This window comes from Camelina sativa, chromosome 5 (assembly GCF_000633955.1).
Source record: "Camelina sativa cultivar DH55 chromosome 5, Cs, whole genome shotgun sequence".
Taxonomy (NCBI): Eukaryota; Viridiplantae; Streptophyta; class Magnoliopsida; order Brassicales; family Brassicaceae; genus Camelina; species Camelina sativa.
Window position 1 is genome coordinate 13,728,493 of NC_025689.1, and position 18,252 is coordinate 13,746,744.

The window sequence follows — 18,252 nt, forward strand, 5'->3', positions numbered from 1 at the left end:
ATTTCCGCACGTGGAACCCACTTGGTGTACTTCCACGTCCTCCCTTAGATCACTGACCCACTCATCAAATCAACGCATCTTTATAAAGCCCCTTCATCGTCACACACTTCTCTCAAATTATTCCATATTCTTCTAATTTCTCTATTATTTCACTTCAAAATCATTAGATTCTTGCACAACACAACAACGAACTAGCTCCCAAGCTTAAGCTTTATCTTCTTTAGATTTGCCTTTGGCTCTCTCTCCCTCTCTCAATCTCTCTCTCTATATATATAATGCAAATGACAGAGAGAGGCCGAGCCATGTGGCGCACGTGCCTAGCCTCAGCTTTCCGAACAGCTCTAGCCTGTACATTCGTTGGTGCAGCTACACTCTACGGCCCCGAATGGATCAACCGCCACGTGGCATTCCCGGCCTTCTCTTACGTTACTGTTATCCTCATCATCACCGACGCTACACTCGGAGACACGCTACGTGGCTGCTGGTTAGCTCTTTACGCCACGTGTCAGAGCGTGGGACCTGCGATAGTCACGTTAAAGCTTATAGGACCCGCTCGTCTCACGGCCGAAACCACTGCTCTCGCCGCGGCTCTAGCGGCGTTCGTGGTGGTGCTACCTAACAGTTCGACCCACTTGGTGGCTAAGAGAATCGCGTTAGGCCAGATCGTTCTCATTTATGTTATTGGTTATATTAAAGGAGCTGAGACTGATCCGGTTATGCACCCTCTTCGAGTGGCGGCTAGCACCGCGCTTGGTGTTATAGCTTGCGTTCTTGCACTTCTCGTCCCACTTCCTCGCTTGGCTACTTGTGAGGTACTATATCTCTCTCTCTCTCTCACTTTCTCAATAGACAATAGTCAATATATACATATAAATATCCCAACTTGTTACGTATATGTGCACACATGTACCTCTCTCTACGTGTTTGTTATTGCATGTGAAATCAAAAGAAGCTATACGTATATTTTTCACGATTTAGAAAAATTATTACATAATTTTAGGGAGTTATTTCCATTAAAAGAGGATTTTTTTTTTTTTTTTGTTAAACCACTCACTATAAGAGGAATTATAAGTTTGGTTGTAATTTTAATGATTTTCTCGACGTATACGTGTTCGAATTAGATTGATGAACAAATGAAGTAACGAGAAAATTAATAGATATTATAGCATGCCATATAATATTGGTGGACTTGCTAGTACAGTCACAAAACATGTTGACGTGGGTGTTAAAGTGTGTTGCTAACTTTATTCCGTACCACATTATTATAGACTATACTAATCTTCCTTATGTCAGCAACCACCGCTGAAAATTTTGTCTTAATTCCCAATATTGCGTACAAGCTGTGTCGCATCACAGACAAATACGATTCCCTTTTTTGATTAATTTATATAATCCCTAAAATTATATATGCTTCTTCGTGCATAGTACTACTAAATCAAACCTATTGGCAATGGCATGGGATTCTCTCTGATCTGATAATATTAAGAAAAATAAAATAGAAAACTAATAGTTAATTTTTAAATATTTAGGTGAAACAAAGCAGCAAAGAGCTTGGTCAAAACATAACGACGAGAGTGAAGTTGTACATGAAGGCTTTTTGCACCGAGGATGCCATGTCAGCAACGGCGTCAGTCTCACAGGCTCGAGTGCTGGCTCGTACTTCCTCCAAGCTTTATCAAACAATCAAACGTTACCAAGTAATTAACTATATTTCTCATAATAACATAATTTTTTGTGCTTACAAAAATAGTATAAATGTATGTATACATTATTTCTAATATGGGAATGTTTTTGTGTATGTAGCCAAGCATGACATGGGAGAGGCTTCCATTTAAGATATGGAGGTGGCAAAACGTGAATGATAACAAAGGAGAGAAACTACAAAGCATGGAGATTGCTCTTAGAGGAATGGAAATGGTAGTAGCAAGCAAATCTCCTATTCCTACGAGCTTACTTGAGGGTGAAGTGAAAGACGGTCTCAAGAATATACAAGAACGTGTGATTCTCTCAATCAAACGAGCAAACAATAGTCCGCAACCGTCGGTAACACCAGAATCCGATCCCAAAAAATCCGATGAAGAGTGCCTCCAAACACTTCAGGAAATCCCGGGAACGCCTCAAGATTTACCCTTTTACTTCTTCTTGTTCTGCCTCAGGCTCCTTGAAACCATCACAATGGCTAAATCGGAGGAGAACAAAGTCAAGGTCTTAGAAAAATCCAAAACGAGGTCTTGGATAAACGATTGGGACAGCAAGAAGGTCATGCCCGCGTTAAAGCTCTCGCTTTCGTTAGGTTTTGCCATTTTTCTAGGTTCGATGTTTAGTAAGCCAAACGGATATTGGGCTNATTTTTTGTGCTTACAAAAATAGTATAAATGTATGTATACATTATTTCTAATATGGGAATGTTTTTGTGTATGTAGCCAAGCATGACATGGGAGAGGCTTCCATTTAAGATATGGAGGTGGCAAAACGTGAATGATAACAAAGGAGAGAAACTACAAAGCATGGAGATTGCTCTTAGAGGAATGGAAATGGTAGTAGCAAGCAAATCTCCTATTCCTACGAGCTTACTTGAGGGTGAAGTGAAAGACGGTCTCAAGAATATACAAGAACGTGTGATTCTCTCAATCAAACGAGCAAACAATAGTCCGCAACCGTCGGTAACACCAGAATCCGATCCCAAAAAATCCGATGAAGAGTGCCTCCAAACACTTCAGGAAATCCCGGGAACGCCTCAAGATTTACCCTTTTACTTCTTCTTGTTCTGCCTCAGGCTCCTTGAAACCATCACAATGGCTAAATCGGAGGAGAACAAAGTCAAGGTCTTAGAAAAATCCAAAACGAGGTCTTGGATAAACGATTGGGACAGCAAGAAGGTCATGCCCGCGTTAAAGCTCTCGCTTTCGTTAGGTTTTGCCATTTTTCTAGGTTCGATGTTTAGTAAGCCAAACGGATATTGGGCTGGTTTACCTGTAGCGGTCAGCTTTGCAGCGGCTAGAGAGGCGACGTTTAAAGTGGCGAATGTGAAGGCACAAGGAACAGTGATAGGAACGGTGTATGGAGTGATGGGTTGTTTTGTGTTTCAGAAGTTTTTGTCAGTTAGGTTTCTTTCTCTGCTTCCATGGTTTCTCTTCTCTAGCTTCTTGAGCAGGAGTAAGATGTACGGACAGGCCGGAGGTATATCGGCGGCTATAGGAGCCGTTTTGATTCTCGGAAGGAAGAATTTTGGCCCACCAAGCGAGTTCGCGATCGAGAGAATCATCGAGACTTTTATTGGTTTGTCTTGTGCCATCATGGTGGAGCTTATCTTTCAGCCCACGAGAGCCGCTAACATAGCTAAACTTGAGCTCTCTAGAAGCTTCCACGCTTTGTACGAGTGTGCATGCTTGTTTGGAGCTAAAGCGAGTAAAGCAGAGATAATGGAGAGTCAAAAGAAGTTGAGAAGTCACTTAAATGAGCTCAAGAAGTTCACGGCTGAAGCCCATGCAGAGCCAAGTTTCTGGTTTTCGCCTTTCAACTTTTCTTGCTACGAAAAGCTGTTCAAGTCATTGTCTAAAATGGCTGATCTATTGCAATTCAGCGGTTACGCTATAGGCTTTCTTGGAGAACAAGGAAAAACAAAATCACCACAGTGCAAGGAGATTTTAAGCAACGTAGACAAAGATCTCAAGAGTCTAACAGGGAGCATAGGTCTTTTAGCCAAATCATACGAGGAAATTACACTACTCAAATCACTCGACGCCCTCGAAAAGGCACTGGCCAAGAGCGACAACATCTCATGGGACATTGAGCTGGGGAAGACACCAAACCCTAGCTTCTCAACCGCCGTGAGCGAGCCGGAGAAGATTTTAGAGACATATCTCCAGCATTGCAGAAGCGTGGCGGATGGAATATTCCGTGTGGAAGAAGGAGACGACGGAGAAGAGGTCAAAGTGGACAAGAGTGAGGTCGTGTTGAGTTTGAGCGCATTAGGGTTTTGTGTGGAGAAGATTGGGAAAGAGACAAGAGAGATTGAAGAGATGGTCAAAGAGGTTGTGCAATCAGAGAACCCTTCAAGCCATGTTAACTTGCATGAGATCTCTTGCAAAATACGTTCTTTGTACAAATGATGATGTATCTTCTCATTGATAAACAACAATGACGTGCGAAAGAAGGAAACGTTTGTTTTTGTGTTTACCTTTTCTGTAATAAGGCTTTGTGGTTAACCGGTTATACTTATACCAATACCACCAACAATAACAATACCGATTGTGTGAAGTAAAAAAGTGGTTACAAAAGTACGAAGGTTTTTTCCTGTAATCTTGGGCCTATTTGAGAGGGTACAATAAGGCCTTTTTTTTTTTAATGACGAAATATTAGTTTTAAAAAGAAAGTGTGGCTGGTGCACAAAAAAAAAAAAAAAAAAAAAAAAAAAAAAAAAAAAAAAACAAAAACAAAAAAACAAAAAAAAAAGAAAGTGTGGCTGCTGGGATTCGAGCCCAGGTCTCCACGGCCACAACGTGGAATTCTTACCACTAAACTACAGCCACTTTTTTATTTTTATTCGCTAGTTCTTCCTATATAATGAGTTACATTTTCCAAAGAGAAATTCCTTCAAATGCCACTAAAAAAGTTTTTTTTCCAAAAATACCACATTTTAGTTTTTTTTTCCAAAAATACGACAAAATTTTTTTTTTCCAAAATTACCACTAACACAAAAAATTGAATTTTAAGAACGTAGAATTTTTTTTTTATGTTTGGGTTGACAAATTTAGTTTTAGGGTTTAGTTTTTAGGGGTAGGGTTTAGTATTTATAATTTAGGAATTAGTTTTTAGTATTAGAACTTTAGTTCAATTATGTGGTATTTTTGGAAAAAAATACATTTTAGTGGTAGTTTTGGAAAAAAAACTAAATTGTGGTATTTTTGGAATAAAAACCTATTTTAGTGGTATTTATGACAATTGCCCTTTTCCAAATTAGAAACTCAAATAAAGCAAAAAAATGGAAATCTGGGATACTAGTTTGTTTTATTAAATATTTTACCATCTATTTCTTTTCCTATATAAACAAATATACAATAGCATGTAGCATTTAGATCAAAAACATATATATATATATATATATATAACTAAATAATACTTGCAGAAAATGCTAATATGTGAAATGTAGTTAGGAGGTATATTCAAACTAATATTTTAAAGTATATATGTTTTAGATTACAGATTCTTGAATTGTATACAGATTGGAGATGTCAATAGCTCTGTAATCTAAAACATATATATTAGATATGATGCATAGATTATTCTTCATATAATTTTTGTATCTCATATCTATTAAGATGAAGTGTAGAAAATTAAAATATGGCTTATTACAATGAAATAGCTGGTTAAATTTTATTGTCAAATAGAATGTGTATGGTTAAAATCTGATTTAAACCTAAAATTACCTGATTAAGTCTCGAATAAAAAATATGAAAATTACTGCTTCAAATTAAAATATTATCAATAAAACTTTAATTACATCACTATATTTATTACGGGGGTGTATTCAATTCAGTATTTTAAGTGATTTGTATTTTTATGGAATTTTATATGATTTTGATGATTGTAGGGAAGTTCATTTGATTTATTATAAAATCCTTTCAAATCTAATCTAAAATCATGATATTCAAATCGTTTGTTTTTCCTGACCTTCTAAATATTTGAATTGTATACAGATTGGAGATGTCAATAGCTATGTACTCCAAGAACCCATCACTAATACTGCAAACAATGCGGGGATTTCAGAAAACCATGTTTTATTCGCTCTCTTATTACATGGGTGGAAGGAAGAAGAAGTAGTTGATGATCTGACCTCTAACCCTAGGCTTACAGCTGTGCTAAGACATGTTTTGCAGACAATTTGTTCAATCTGTGACCAACCTCTTTTTTGCAATGTTTTTTTTTATTTTTTTTATTAGCTAGTTTTTTTCCTATATAATAAGTTACAATTTTCCAAATTATAAACTCAAATAAAGCAAAAAAAATGAAAATCTGGGATACTAGTTTGTTTTATTAAATATTTGTACCTTCTATTTCTTTTCCTATATAAACAAGTATACAATAGCATGGCCAGACTCGGGATCAAGTCCAGACTCGGATAAAGGGCTTACATGGAAGTGAATTGGCGGAATAATTGGTAGTGCTATTTTTAGGTGGATTTTGAAATGTTTATGGAGAAATATATGCAGATGTTTGTGGCTTTTAATATGAAGCATGAAGATGGTTTCTTATGATGATGTTGCTTGTGGATGGTGGGTTCATGCATTATCAACAAATTTTAGTTATTTTTATTACTATTTTGCTTATTTTCTTTAAGGAATACAATGATATATAATAATTTAATAAAATATCCTCTATTATAACTTTAATCATATCTTCAATTATAAATAAATATAGGTTTTTGTTTTTTTTATAGTTATGTTTAAATTTTCATATTATTTTTGGATATACAAATAATGAATCCATTTAAAAGATCTGGTTGGAATTTAAGTATTTATTTCAGCTTACTTCATATCAGATTGGTTTGATTTTTTTTTTTTAATAGAAAGTGATTTTAATTGGATTATAAATCATATCTTTTAATTTAGAAAATCGACTCTTTTCAACACTAAAAAAACACTTGAATTGAATTGAAAAAAAAACTTTAGTTCAACGGTCAATTATATCATCATAGCCGTCACATGTTACAAAAAATAATATTTATATCGTCATCGCCATAATATGTTACAAAAATATAAAGTTGTATTAGTCAAGAAGTTTGTGAAAAATATCTTGAACACGATACATCAACATCATTTTACTAAAAAGTAAAACACATCTCCACTTATATACAGAGGATTATTGAAAAAAATTAAAAAAAAAAGAATCATTAAGTGACAAAATAACAAAACATAATCAAAACTAATTTGTGAATAAAATAAGGGTTGACAGTTTTTTTCCCCCTGTACTTATCACTTTCTCAGTTTTCCAACATGAACTTTTCATCTCTTAAAATATCACCATGAAAAACTATTTCCTTGACAAAACTACAACAACTTTTTTTTTGTCCTTAAAACTACATCTCCAATCAATTTGTAATTTATGATGCCTAAACCGTATTTAACCATAAAATAGCGTTTTTGTATCGTGATTATAATAATCTCAAAACACAAAAACAATATAACATCGGTTTGTTATTTACTTTTTTAAAACTAAAAGAAATTAATCAACGTCGTTTAGCTCTTTAATAATCTAGATAAAATCAAAATTAGGGTTCTTAATCCAGACTTTGATTCCAAGTTAACGAAAAAATGCCTCACAAGATTAGAGTGATAGAGAAGAATGATAGAGAAAGTGGAGATGATGGGGACGACGACCGAGACGATGATGGACAAGAGACGACAAAGACATCATCGACATGGAGAGGCTAAGAAAGAGGAGTAGAAACGAATCTCCAGCAAAAGATGATGGAAAAGACGATCAAGAGGATGCTAGAGATGTTGAGAATAAGAAGAAAAGAAAGAGATCCAAAGAAGAAGGTGAAGATGACGTGATGGAAAGGTTTGAGTATGAGGTAGANTCCAAATTAGAAACTCAAATAAAGCAAAAAAATGGAAATCTGGGATACTAGTTTGTTTTATTAAATATTTTACCATCTATTTCTTTTCCTATATAAACAAATATACAATAGCATGTAGCATTTAGATCAAAAACATATATATATATATATATATATAACTAAATAATACTTGCAGAAAATGCTAATATGTGAAATGTAGTTAGGAGGTATATTCAAACTAATATTTTAAAGTATATATGTTTTAGATTACAGATTCTTGAATTGTATACAGATTGGAGATGTCAATAGCTCTGTAATCTAAAACATATATATTAGATATGATGCATAGATTATTCTTCATATAATTTTTGTATCTCATATCTATTAAGATGAAGTGTAGAAAATTAAAATATGGCTTATTACAATGAAATAGCTGGTTAAATTTTATTGTCAAATAGAATGTGTATGGTTAAAATCTGATTTAAACCTAAAATTACCTGATTAAGTCTCGAATAAAAAATATGAAAATTACTGCTTCAAATTAAAATATTATCAATAAAACTTTAATTACATCACTATATTTATTACGGGGGTGTATTCAATTCAGTATTTTAAGTGATTTGTATTTTTATGGAATTTTATATGATTTTGATGATTGTAGGGAAGTTCATTTGATTTATTATAAAATCCTTTCAAATCTAATCTAAAATCATGATATTCAAATCGTTTGTTTTTCCTGACCTTCTAAATATTTGAATTGTATACAGATTGGAGATGTCAATAGCTATGTACTCCAAGAACCCATCACTAATACTGCAAACAATGCGGGGATTTCAGAAAACCATGTTTTATTCGCTCTCTTATTACATGGGTGGAAGGAAGAAGAAGTAGTTGATGATCTGACCTCTAACCCTAGGCTTACAGCTGTGCTAAGACATGTTTTGCAGACAATTTGTTCAATCTGTGACCAACCTCTTTTTTGCAATGTTTTTTTTTATTTTTTTTATTAGCTAGTTTTTTTCCTATATAATAAGTTACAATTTTCCAAATTATAAACTCAAATAAAGCAAAAAAAATGAAAATCTGGGATACTAGTTTGTTTTATTAAATATTTGTACCTTCTATTTCTTTTCCTATATAAACAAGTATACAATAGCATGGCCAGACTCGGGATCAAGTCCAGACTCGGATAAAGGGCTTACATGGAAGTGAATTGGCGGAATAATTGGTAGTGCTATTTTTAGGTGGATTTTGAAATGTTTATGGAGAAATATATGCAGATGTTTGTGGCTTTTAATATGAAGCATGAAGATGGTTTCTTATGATGATGTTGCTTGTGGATGGTGGGTTCATGCATTATCAACAAATTTTAGTTATTTTTATTACTATTTTGCTTATTTTCTTTAAGGAATACAATGATATATAATAATTTAATAAAATATCCTCTATTATAACTTTAATCATATCTTCAATTATAAATAAATATAGGTTTTTGTTTTTTTTATAGTTATGTTTAAATTTTCATATTATTTTTGGATATACAAATAATGAATCCATTTAAAAGATCTGGTTGGAATTTAAGTATTTATTTCAGCTTACTTCATATCAGATTGGTTTGATTTTTTTTTTTTAATAGAAAGTGATTTTAATTGGATTATAAATCATATCTTTTAATTTAGAAAATCGACTCTTTTCAACACTAAAAAAACACTTGAATTGAATTGAAAAAAAAACTTTAGTTCAACGGTCAATTATATCATCATAGCCGTCACATGTTACAAAAAATAATATTTATATCGTCATCGCCATAATATGTTACAAAAATATAAAGTTGTATTAGTCAAGAAGTTTGTGAAAAATATCTTGAACACGATACATCAACATCATTTTACTAAAAAGTAAAACACATCTCCACTTATATACAGAGGATTATTGAAAAAAATTAAAAAAAAAAGAATCATTAAGTGACAAAATAACAAAACATAATCAAAACTAATTTGTGAATAAAATAAGGGTTGACAGTTTTTTTCCCCCTGTACTTATCACTTTCTCAGTTTTCCAACATGAACTTTTCATCTCTTAAAATATCACCATGAAAAACTATTTCCTTGACAAAACTACAACAACTTTTTTTTTGTCCTTAAAACTACATCTCCAATCAATTTGTAATTTATGATGCCTAAACCGTATTTAACCATAAAATAGCGTTTTTGTATCGTGATTATAATAATCTCAAAACACAAAAACAATATAACATCGGTTTGTTATTTACTTTTTTAAAACTAAAAGAAATTAATCAACGTCGTTTAGCTCTTTAATAATCTAGATAAAATCAAAATTAGGGTTCTTAATCCAGACTTTGATTCCAAGTTAACGAAAAAATGCCTCACAAGATTAGAGTGATAGAGAAGAATGATAGAGAAAGTGGAGATGATGGGGACGACGACCGAGACGATGATGGACAAGAGATGACAAAGACATCATCGACTCCGGAGAGGCTAAGAAAGAGGAGTAGAAACGAATCTCCAGCAAAAGATGATGGAAAAGACGATCAAGAGGATGCTAGAGATGTTGAGAATAAGAAGAAAATAAAGAGATCCCAAGAAGAAGGTGAAGATGACGTGATGGAAAGGTTTGAGTATGAGGTAGAGGAAGCTGTAGAGGACTGGTTCGATGAGTTTCAGATTCGTCGTAATACCATTCCTGATAGCTCTGACGAAGATGAAGATCCGGTAATTACTAGAGATAGGAAGATTAGGTTGGGAACATATGATAAATTGGCTATTGGTAGAACTTTCTTCACTGGTTTTGAGTTCAAAGAGACTGTTTTGCATTATGCATTGAAGAATAGAGAAAATCTTAGACAAGATAGGTGGGAGAAGGATAAAATCAGTTTTAGGTGTGCTATTAAGAAGGGTTGTGGTTGGTATGTGTACTGTGCATACGAAGAGTTGAAGCAAATGTGGGTTTTGAAGACTATATGCACCGATCACAGTTGTACTTCTAATGGGAAATGCAAGTTGCTTAAGAGTCCAGTTATTGGAAGGTTATTCATGGACAAGCTGAGATTGAAGCCTAATTTTATGCCTCTTAAAATTCAACGGCATATTAAGGAGCAATGGAAAATATGCAGCACTATTGGACAAGTGCAAAGAGGAAGACTTCTAGCATTGAAGTGGCTAAAAGAAGAATATGACAAGCAATTTTCTCACATCCGAGGTTATGTTGCTGAAATTATAGACTCAAACAAGGGATCAACTGCATTTGTTGACACCATTTCTAATGCAGCTGGAGAAGATGTGTTCGACCGAATCTATGTATGTCTTGGAGCAATGAAGAATGCATTTTACTATTGTAGGCCAATCATTGGGATTGATGGAACCTTCTTGAAGCATGCTGTTAAAGGTTGTCTATTGACTGCTATAGGTCATGATGCTAATAATCAGATTTATCCAGTTGCTTGGGCTTGTGTTCAAGCTGAAACTGCAGACAATTGGCTTTGGTTTCTGAATCAGCTTAGTGTTGACTTGAATCTTAAAGATGGCAGTGATTATGTTATCTTATCAGACCGTTGCAAGGTAAATCTTTTTTATTTGTAGTATAATGATGTGGTATAGTTTAATCTGTCTTTACACGTTGTATAATGTGACTTTTGTGTTTGATTTTTGAAGGGAATCATAAGTGCAGTTAAAAGTGCATTACCAAAAACTGAGCATAGACCGTGTGTCAAGCATATTGTGGAGAACTTGAAGAAGAAACATGCAAATAAAGACTATTTGAAGAAGTTTGTGTGGAACTTAGCTTGGAGCTACAACCATTCTGCCTATGAAGTTACTTTGAATGAGTTGAGAGCATATAGCATGTCGTTGTATGAAGATGTGATGAAGGAGGAACCAAAGACTTGGTGTAGACCTTTTTTCAAGATCGGCAGTTGTTGTGAGGATGTAGACAATAATGCAAATGAGTCCTTTAATGCCACAATCGTCAAAGCAAGAGCAAAAGCATTGGTTCCAATGATGGAAACAATAAGAAGGCAAGCGATGGCACGTATAACTAAGAGAAAAAAGAAAATACTAAAATGGAAGAAGAAGATATCTGAGTATGTATCAGATATATTGGAAAAAGAGGAGGAAGAAGCTATGAAATGTGAAGTCACAAAAGGAACACATCAGAAGTTTGAAGTTTGGATAGATGGGAATTCACAAGGTGTGTGTTTGAGTACTGGGAAATGGGAATGCTCATGCTGCAAATGGCAAGTCACAGGGATTCCATGTGAGCATGCCTATGCAGCAATCATAGATGTTGGTAAAAATGTTGAAGATTTTGTTGCTCCATGCTTTAGCTCTCTAGTATGGTTGGAACAATATGAGACAGGTCCTAATCCTGTGAGAGGTCAATGATTTTGGATGACCAACAAATATGTCTTAGTGAAAGCACCTCCAGAACCAATTCCACCTGGTAGAAAGAAAGGACAGAAGAAGAAATATGATCAGATCAAGGGTAAGCTGGAGTCTCCAAAGAAGAAGAAGAAGAAAGGGGAACCAGAAATACTCAAACTAGGAAGGAAAGGAAGGATAATGCATTGTAAGTCATGTGGTGAAGCAGGACATAATGCAGCTGGATGTGCAAAATTTCCAAAGGAGAAGAAGAGTAAGAAGAGTAAGAAGCAGGACACAATGCAACTGGCTGAGGCATGTTTCTAATTTTTTTGCGTTGTGTTTTTTTATTTTGCAAGTCTGTTTTTTGTATCTGGCTTTTTGTCTGTCTGCAGTTTTGTGTTGTGTCTGTTTTTTGTGACTGCAAGTTTTGTGTTGTGTCTATTTTTTTGTGTTTGCAGGTCTGTTTTTGTTGTTGAAGTTTTTTTTTTGTCTGCAGTTTTTTTGTGTTTGCAGGTCTGTTTTCGTGGTTGCAGGTTTTTTTGTGTGCAGGTTTTGTGTTGTGTCTGTTTTTTTGTGTTTGCAGGTTTTGTGTTGTGTCTGTTTTTTGTGGTTGCAGGTTTTTTGTGTCTGTTTTTTAGTGTCTACAGGTTTTTGTGTTGTGTCTGCTTTTGTGTCACTTACACTATGTTTTTTTTTTGTCGCTGCAGGTGTTAAGTGTGGGACTTGACACACTCACACAAACAACACAAGAATCTGAAAAACTCACACAAGCTCATGGACCTGAAACACTCACACAAACAACATCAGAACCTGAAAAACTCACACAAACTCATGGACCTGAAACAAAGTCATGGACCTGAAACACTAATACTCACACAAGAAAGCAGTCAATGGGAGTCATAGCTATGTTTTAAGTGTGGTTTTCTATCTTTTTCATTTGGATTTGGGTAATGTCGTGATGACATTTTATTTTATTTTATTTTGGATTTTCATTCTAGGATTTGGATGTATTTTGTTCTGACCCAAATGATATAGTAAACCTTGTATGGATTCAAATGAAATCTTGTCAGAAATTTTGTTTTGTATTTACTTTGGATTTGGCATTACAAAAACAAATAGAATATTAGTCACAGTCACATAAACAAGCAGTCAGACACCAACACACTAAATAATGAACAAACACGTGAGACTGCAAATACAACTGCAAAACCTATGGTCTTCAAAGATGACTTATCAATCTTCTCACTCATCTTCTTAACTATCTCTTCCTCCATCTTCACAAAAAAATTCTTCTCGAGCGCCATCACTTTTCAAATCACTAAAATTCTCTTTGACCATGTTAATTTCCTCTAAGAATGCTAAGAACAATTATACCTTCCTCGCAATTGAGCATCGGGAGAATCTCCGGTATAGATTCTCCTTTGTCGTCGAGGTGAATACAATAGCATCCTCACCACACCAGCATGAGATCGTCTGAAGCCAAAAAGGAGCTCATGATTTTTTGGGAATTTGACGAACAAAACTTAAACCCCAAATCGATTTTGGTTTTTTTAAAAAAGACAAATAGCAAAACGACGTCGTCTTGTTTTGTGTTTTGAGGTTAGTATAATTACGATACAGAAAACGCTATTTTATGGTTAAACATGGTTTAGAGATCGTAAATTTCAAATTGATTGGAGATGTAGTTTTAAGGACCAAAAAAATAATTGATGTAGTTTTGTGAAGGAAATAATTTTTGATGGTGGTATTTTAAGAGATGAAAAGTTCATGTTGGAAAGCTGAGAAAGTGACAAGTACAGGGGGAAAAAAACTGTCAGCCCATAAAATAATTTAAGTCTATACTATTATTCTCAATAAGTATTCAAAATATCATTTTATAAGCTCATTATGTTATCAGCTCCATAAATAGGGAAATCAAATGTTTTCGAATCCAAAAAATAAGCTTTTTCCAGAACATCTTTAGCCTAAGGCAAATAGTCAGTGTTCAAGAAAGCGGTCTAGGCGACCGCCTAGGCGCCGTCTAGGCGCTAGGCGCTCAGCAGACGCCTAGATAACCGCCTAAACCGCTTAAAATTACATTAATTTAATTTTAATATTTATTTTTGATTTTTAACTATATATATTTAAATTATTAAGTTTTATATCAGTATACGTAATTATAAATGTTTATATGTTGTTAATAGAACTTAAATAAATGTATTTTTCTTAATTTTGTTTTTAAATAAATGTATTTTTCTTAATTTTCTTTATAATTTGTAATTTTTTATTTTTCTAACATATATTTGTACATAATTTTTTATATATAATGTTTTATGTTGTAAACGCCTAAACCGCCTAAAAAACGTCTAGGCCCCGATTAGGCGTTCTAGGCGCTAGGCGCTGGGTCACCGCCCAGATACCGCCTAGCACTTTCTTGAACACTGCAAATAGTGCACAAAATGAGCAATTAATATATATATATATATATATATATATATAAAAGAAAACAATGTGTAGAATTGTACTTCTATACACAATAAAATAAGTTTATAAAAGAAAAATACATTCAGAATATCACACATGAGTTTTTCAAAAGTATATGGTTCAAAAATGGTTATTGGATCACATAATTTTATATGTATATAATATTATGTTTCATAAAAAAACCATTTAAAATTATGTGATCCAATATCCTATTACATTAAAAAATTATAGAAAAATTATTAGATATGTTAGCCACAACGCTGAATTTTTTATTTTAAACATTTGTGATTGTAAGAGATTAAGTTCCAACATTTATAGAGAATGTGTTTTCCTAACTCTTACAGTTGCATTAAAGCTTTTTTATCATATGTGTAATTCAATCAATTCAGAAGATGATAAACAATTTTGACACATAAAAATACGACAAGATGATGGAAAAAAAATATTTGATGCGTAACTAAAGTAAAAGCAGATTGTGTCATATTGTTTTGTCTATGTATGTTTATATGTTTGCATAATGTTAATACTAATAAGTTTCAAGTTGTTTTCTTAAAAACTACTACATCTGACATTTTAAAACTTTTAACATCAATGCTACCTCTTAATATTATATGTTTTAATATTTCCTGTGTTTAATGGATTACAAAACTTATATCTGAAATAATAATTATTCTTAGAGACAATAATATTTCAAAATAAAACAAAATTAGAAAATTAAAAAATTTGGGGTTTAGTTATTTAATTTTACTGATAAAAAATTGGGATGATACAAATACTTTTGTTAAAATAAAATAATTAACTGTCGTATAGCATTAATCATGTGTACCATGCTGTTTTTTTTTTTTTGGTGGAAGAGAGAAGACAAAGTCTCCTATAATTTATTAAAAAACAAAAAAGAAACCAAGTTACATACGAACACGACGTGGAACGCAGTTCCAGTCTCATCCGCTAGCAGCTCGGCATTAAGAATATCCGGACAAACCTCAAAAACCTTAAAACCTAATAGTAAAGAAAAGGCATAGTTGGCTAAGCCGTCCGCAAGACGGTTAGCTTCCCTATAGACATGAGTAATGCAGACTAGCCAGTCCCTAAAAATAAAGCCGTAGCACAAACGTACTAGGAAGGACAGGGGATGAGAATCATTTATCCCTGTCGTGAGAAAACTAACAACCATCTCCGAATCCACCTCCAACTCCACACATCGTATATTACTTTCCAAAGCCATACAAAGTCCATAGTAGACTCCCCATAATTCTGCTAACATTGCCGAACAGATTCCGATATTGAAAGCAAAACCCCCGCGCCAAACACCCTCATGATCCCGTAAGACCCCTCCTGCTGTCGCATAACCCGGGTTCCCTCTTGATGCACCATCAGTGTTCAATTTAAACCAACCCGCATTCGGTCTATGCCAAGAAATCATCCTGTCCTCCCTACGTACAGTTTCTCCTACACTTTGCAAACTCTTATGCGCATCAACAATCTCCTGGGCCTTTTCTTTTAAAAATTGGACTCTATCTCGACATGTACCTTGTACCCCAAAGACGTTACCTCATCTCCACTTCCATCCCCACCACACTGCCGTCACAAATAAAGAAGCCCAAGGACTCCCATACGTAACAGTTTGCATTCCCAGAGTCGTATAAAACCATTCCAGTAAAGACATTGTGAAAAAGGATGCTCTTCATTGACGAGGGACAAGCCTATTCCACACACCTGACATAGCAGGGCAGTCTCTAAGTACATGTAATAAAGACTCCTCCCCACTCTTGCAAACAGAGCAAATCCCATCCTCACACAGGGGTCGTCGTTTGCGCTCCATATTTGTCATCACCACTTGATGTAAGCCCAATCAGATAAAGATCTTGATTTGTTCAGTAGCTATCACCCTCCATAGACGATCATACAGCAACATCAAATTTGGTCTTGGTGTGTCATCCCGCGTAAGAAAGTGATACGCAGTACGAACTGAAAATTTCCCATTTGGATCCTCCCCCCAGGAGATTCTGTCATGTCCACCCGTCACATTATCAACCACTACCGCTGTCAGATGTAATCGAATATCCTCTAAGACATATGGGTCAATCCTACTCCATTGCCAACCCGTACTAGGATTCCACATATCACACACCCATAACGCCTCATAGCCTGGTAGCAACAGACCCGTAGCACAGTCGCGCAGCGGGATATTCAGCAACCATCTGTCATCCCAGAAACGAATGCTCTTCCCATCACCCAGCACCCTACTCGTACCTGGACGTATCACGTCATTGACGCATGAAACCACACTTCGCCAGGTAGAAGACCATGTATTCTTAGAGATTGTCCAAGAGCAGTCTCGAACATTTGTTACCTTATACTTGCTCTGCAACACTCTGGCCCACAAACTGGTACTGTCATTCAACAATCTCCAACCCACTTTAGCCAACAGAGCTTTATTCATTGACCGTGCTGAGCGAATCCCCAAACCCCCTTCCTGTTTTGGCTTGCAAACCTTACTCCAACCCAGTAAATGTTGTTTACGCCTCTCAGGAGTGCCTCCCCACAAGAAGGAACGTGATGCTTTGTGTAGGCCATCTAGAACCGATTTCGGAAGAGCAATAGTACTCATAGCATGGACTGGAATTGAGGATAGCACCGCCTTAGTCAAGGTCACCCGTCCTGCGAGACTTAAGACTTGAACCCTCTAACCCGACAATCTCGATGACACCCTTGCTAAAATCTCCCCATATGTATCTTTATTAATCCTCTTATGCAAAACTGGCATACCAAGGTATTTCCCCAAATCTCTTGTTGACTTGATACCACTCACATCCGTAATCAACCTCTCCAAATCAGTAGATACGTTGCCAGAAAAGAAGATTTTAGACTTCTGTAGACTGACTTTCTGGCCTGACGCTGAGCAAAACTTCTCCAAAACCCCGCGAATCACCCGAATCTGAGCTACAGAGGCTTCAGCGAAGAGAATGAGATCATCCGCAAAACATATGTGTACCGTGCTGTTTGATTTATAGTTTTAAAACAAAAGCCCACATCAAAATAGTGAAAACAAGTTTAAATCATAAGCATAATACTAGTCTAAATCAAAAACTTCTAAACATTATAAAGAATGTGAAAAATTAAAAGAATTTGTCATAAATACCTTTTTTGAGATACACATTTTCAAAAATATCTATATTTTTGAACATTTTCATTTTTACCCTTTTTTACATAATTACAATATGTTAAACTAATTTTTATTTTATTTTTTAGGTTTGGATTTTCTATTTTATATTTAGGGTATAATTTTTAGGAAGTAGGGTTTAGTATTTAGAGTTTAAGATTTAGAATTTAATTATTTTATATATTAAAAAGAGATATTTTTAAAAATGGACATCATAAAAGGGTATAGAAAAATGGTATTTTTAAAAATCTCCCAAAAATGAAACATTAGTTTGGGGATAAACTCAATAAATCTATATTGTCGATGATATGTATACCTTTTTTGACCGAGGTATAGAAAAGTAAGATTTCACTTGTTATACACTAATGCCTCCCGAAAGATATATTGATGTATATTCAGGAGGATTGTTTTATTCTCATGACGGTGACTTGACGTATATAATTTAAAGCAAATGATACAAGACTATGGTTAGATTGATTAGACCATCTTTAACGGAGCAAGTTTCTTACAACAACTAAAAAAATATTTTTATTACACATTTTTTTTTGATTTTTTTTTTAATACTAATACCAATAAGAAAATGATACATGTCTATTTTCACATAAGCAACGTTTTTTATCGTGCTCCACCAAGCAACGCTTCTTATTTTTTTTTTTCTTCTCTCTTCTTTTAATTATTTATCTAAT

The 18,252-nt window shown here is 34.4% G+C and overlaps 2 protein-coding genes and 1 non-coding gene across 4 annotated transcripts; 2 read left to right on the top strand and 1 right to left on the bottom strand.

The window, feature by feature from the left end:
• Positions 98-4,245, top strand: LOC104786823. Of its 2 annotated transcripts, XM_010512279.2 has the most exons (4): positions 99-812; positions 1,530-1,697; positions 1,804-2,311; positions 2,932-4,245. In XM_010512279.2, exons 1-4 carry the CDS (start codon positions 276-278, stop codon positions 4,110-4,112), a joined length of 2,394 nt encoding a protein of 797 aa, XP_010510581.1. In that variant the 5' UTR covers positions 99-275; the 3' UTR covers positions 4,113-4,245. The 2 variants fall into 2 exon arrangements, with proteins under 2 accessions (XP_010510583.1, XP_010510581.1); XM_010512281.2 differs by lacking the exon at positions 1,804-2,311 and having other exon boundaries at positions 98-812; positions 2,424-4,245.
• Positions 4,461-4,532, bottom strand: TRNAH-GUG. The gene has a single exon. It is a non-coding gene; the product is annotated as a tRNA-His (tRNA).
• Positions 9,943-12,264, top strand: LOC104789242. Its single transcript, XM_010514971.2, has 3 exons — positions 9,943-11,139; positions 11,233-11,935; positions 11,990-12,264. Exons 1-3 carry the CDS (start codon positions 9,943-9,945, stop codon positions 12,262-12,264), a joined length of 2,175 nt encoding a protein of 724 aa, XP_010513273.2.

Bases quoted from the DNA above. Each gene is read 5' to 3' on its own strand.
- LOC104789242 (XM_010514971.2), top strand. From the start codon at position 9,943: ATGCCTCACAAGATTAGAGTGATAGAGAAGAATGATAGAGAAAGTGGA. The intron at 11,140-11,232 runs GTAAATCTTTTT...TGATTTTTGAAG, and splicing joins TCTTATCAGACCGTTGCAAG to GGAATCATAAGTGCAGTTAA. The intron at 11,936-11,989 runs GTCCTAATCCTG...AATATGTCTTAG, and splicing joins GTTGGAACAATATGAGACAG to TGAAAGCACCTCCAGAACCA.
- LOC104786823 (XM_010512281.2), top strand. From the start codon at position 276: ATGCAAATGACAGAGAGAGGCCGAGCCATGTGGCGCACGTGCCTAGCC. The intron at 813-1,529 runs GTACTATATCTC...TTAAATATTTAG, and splicing joins CTCGCTTGGCTACTTGTGAG to GTGAAACAAAGCAGCAAAGA. The intron at 1,698-2,423 runs GTAATTAACTAT...TTGTGTATGTAG, and splicing joins AAACAATCAAACGTTACCAA to CCAAGCATGACATGGGAGAG.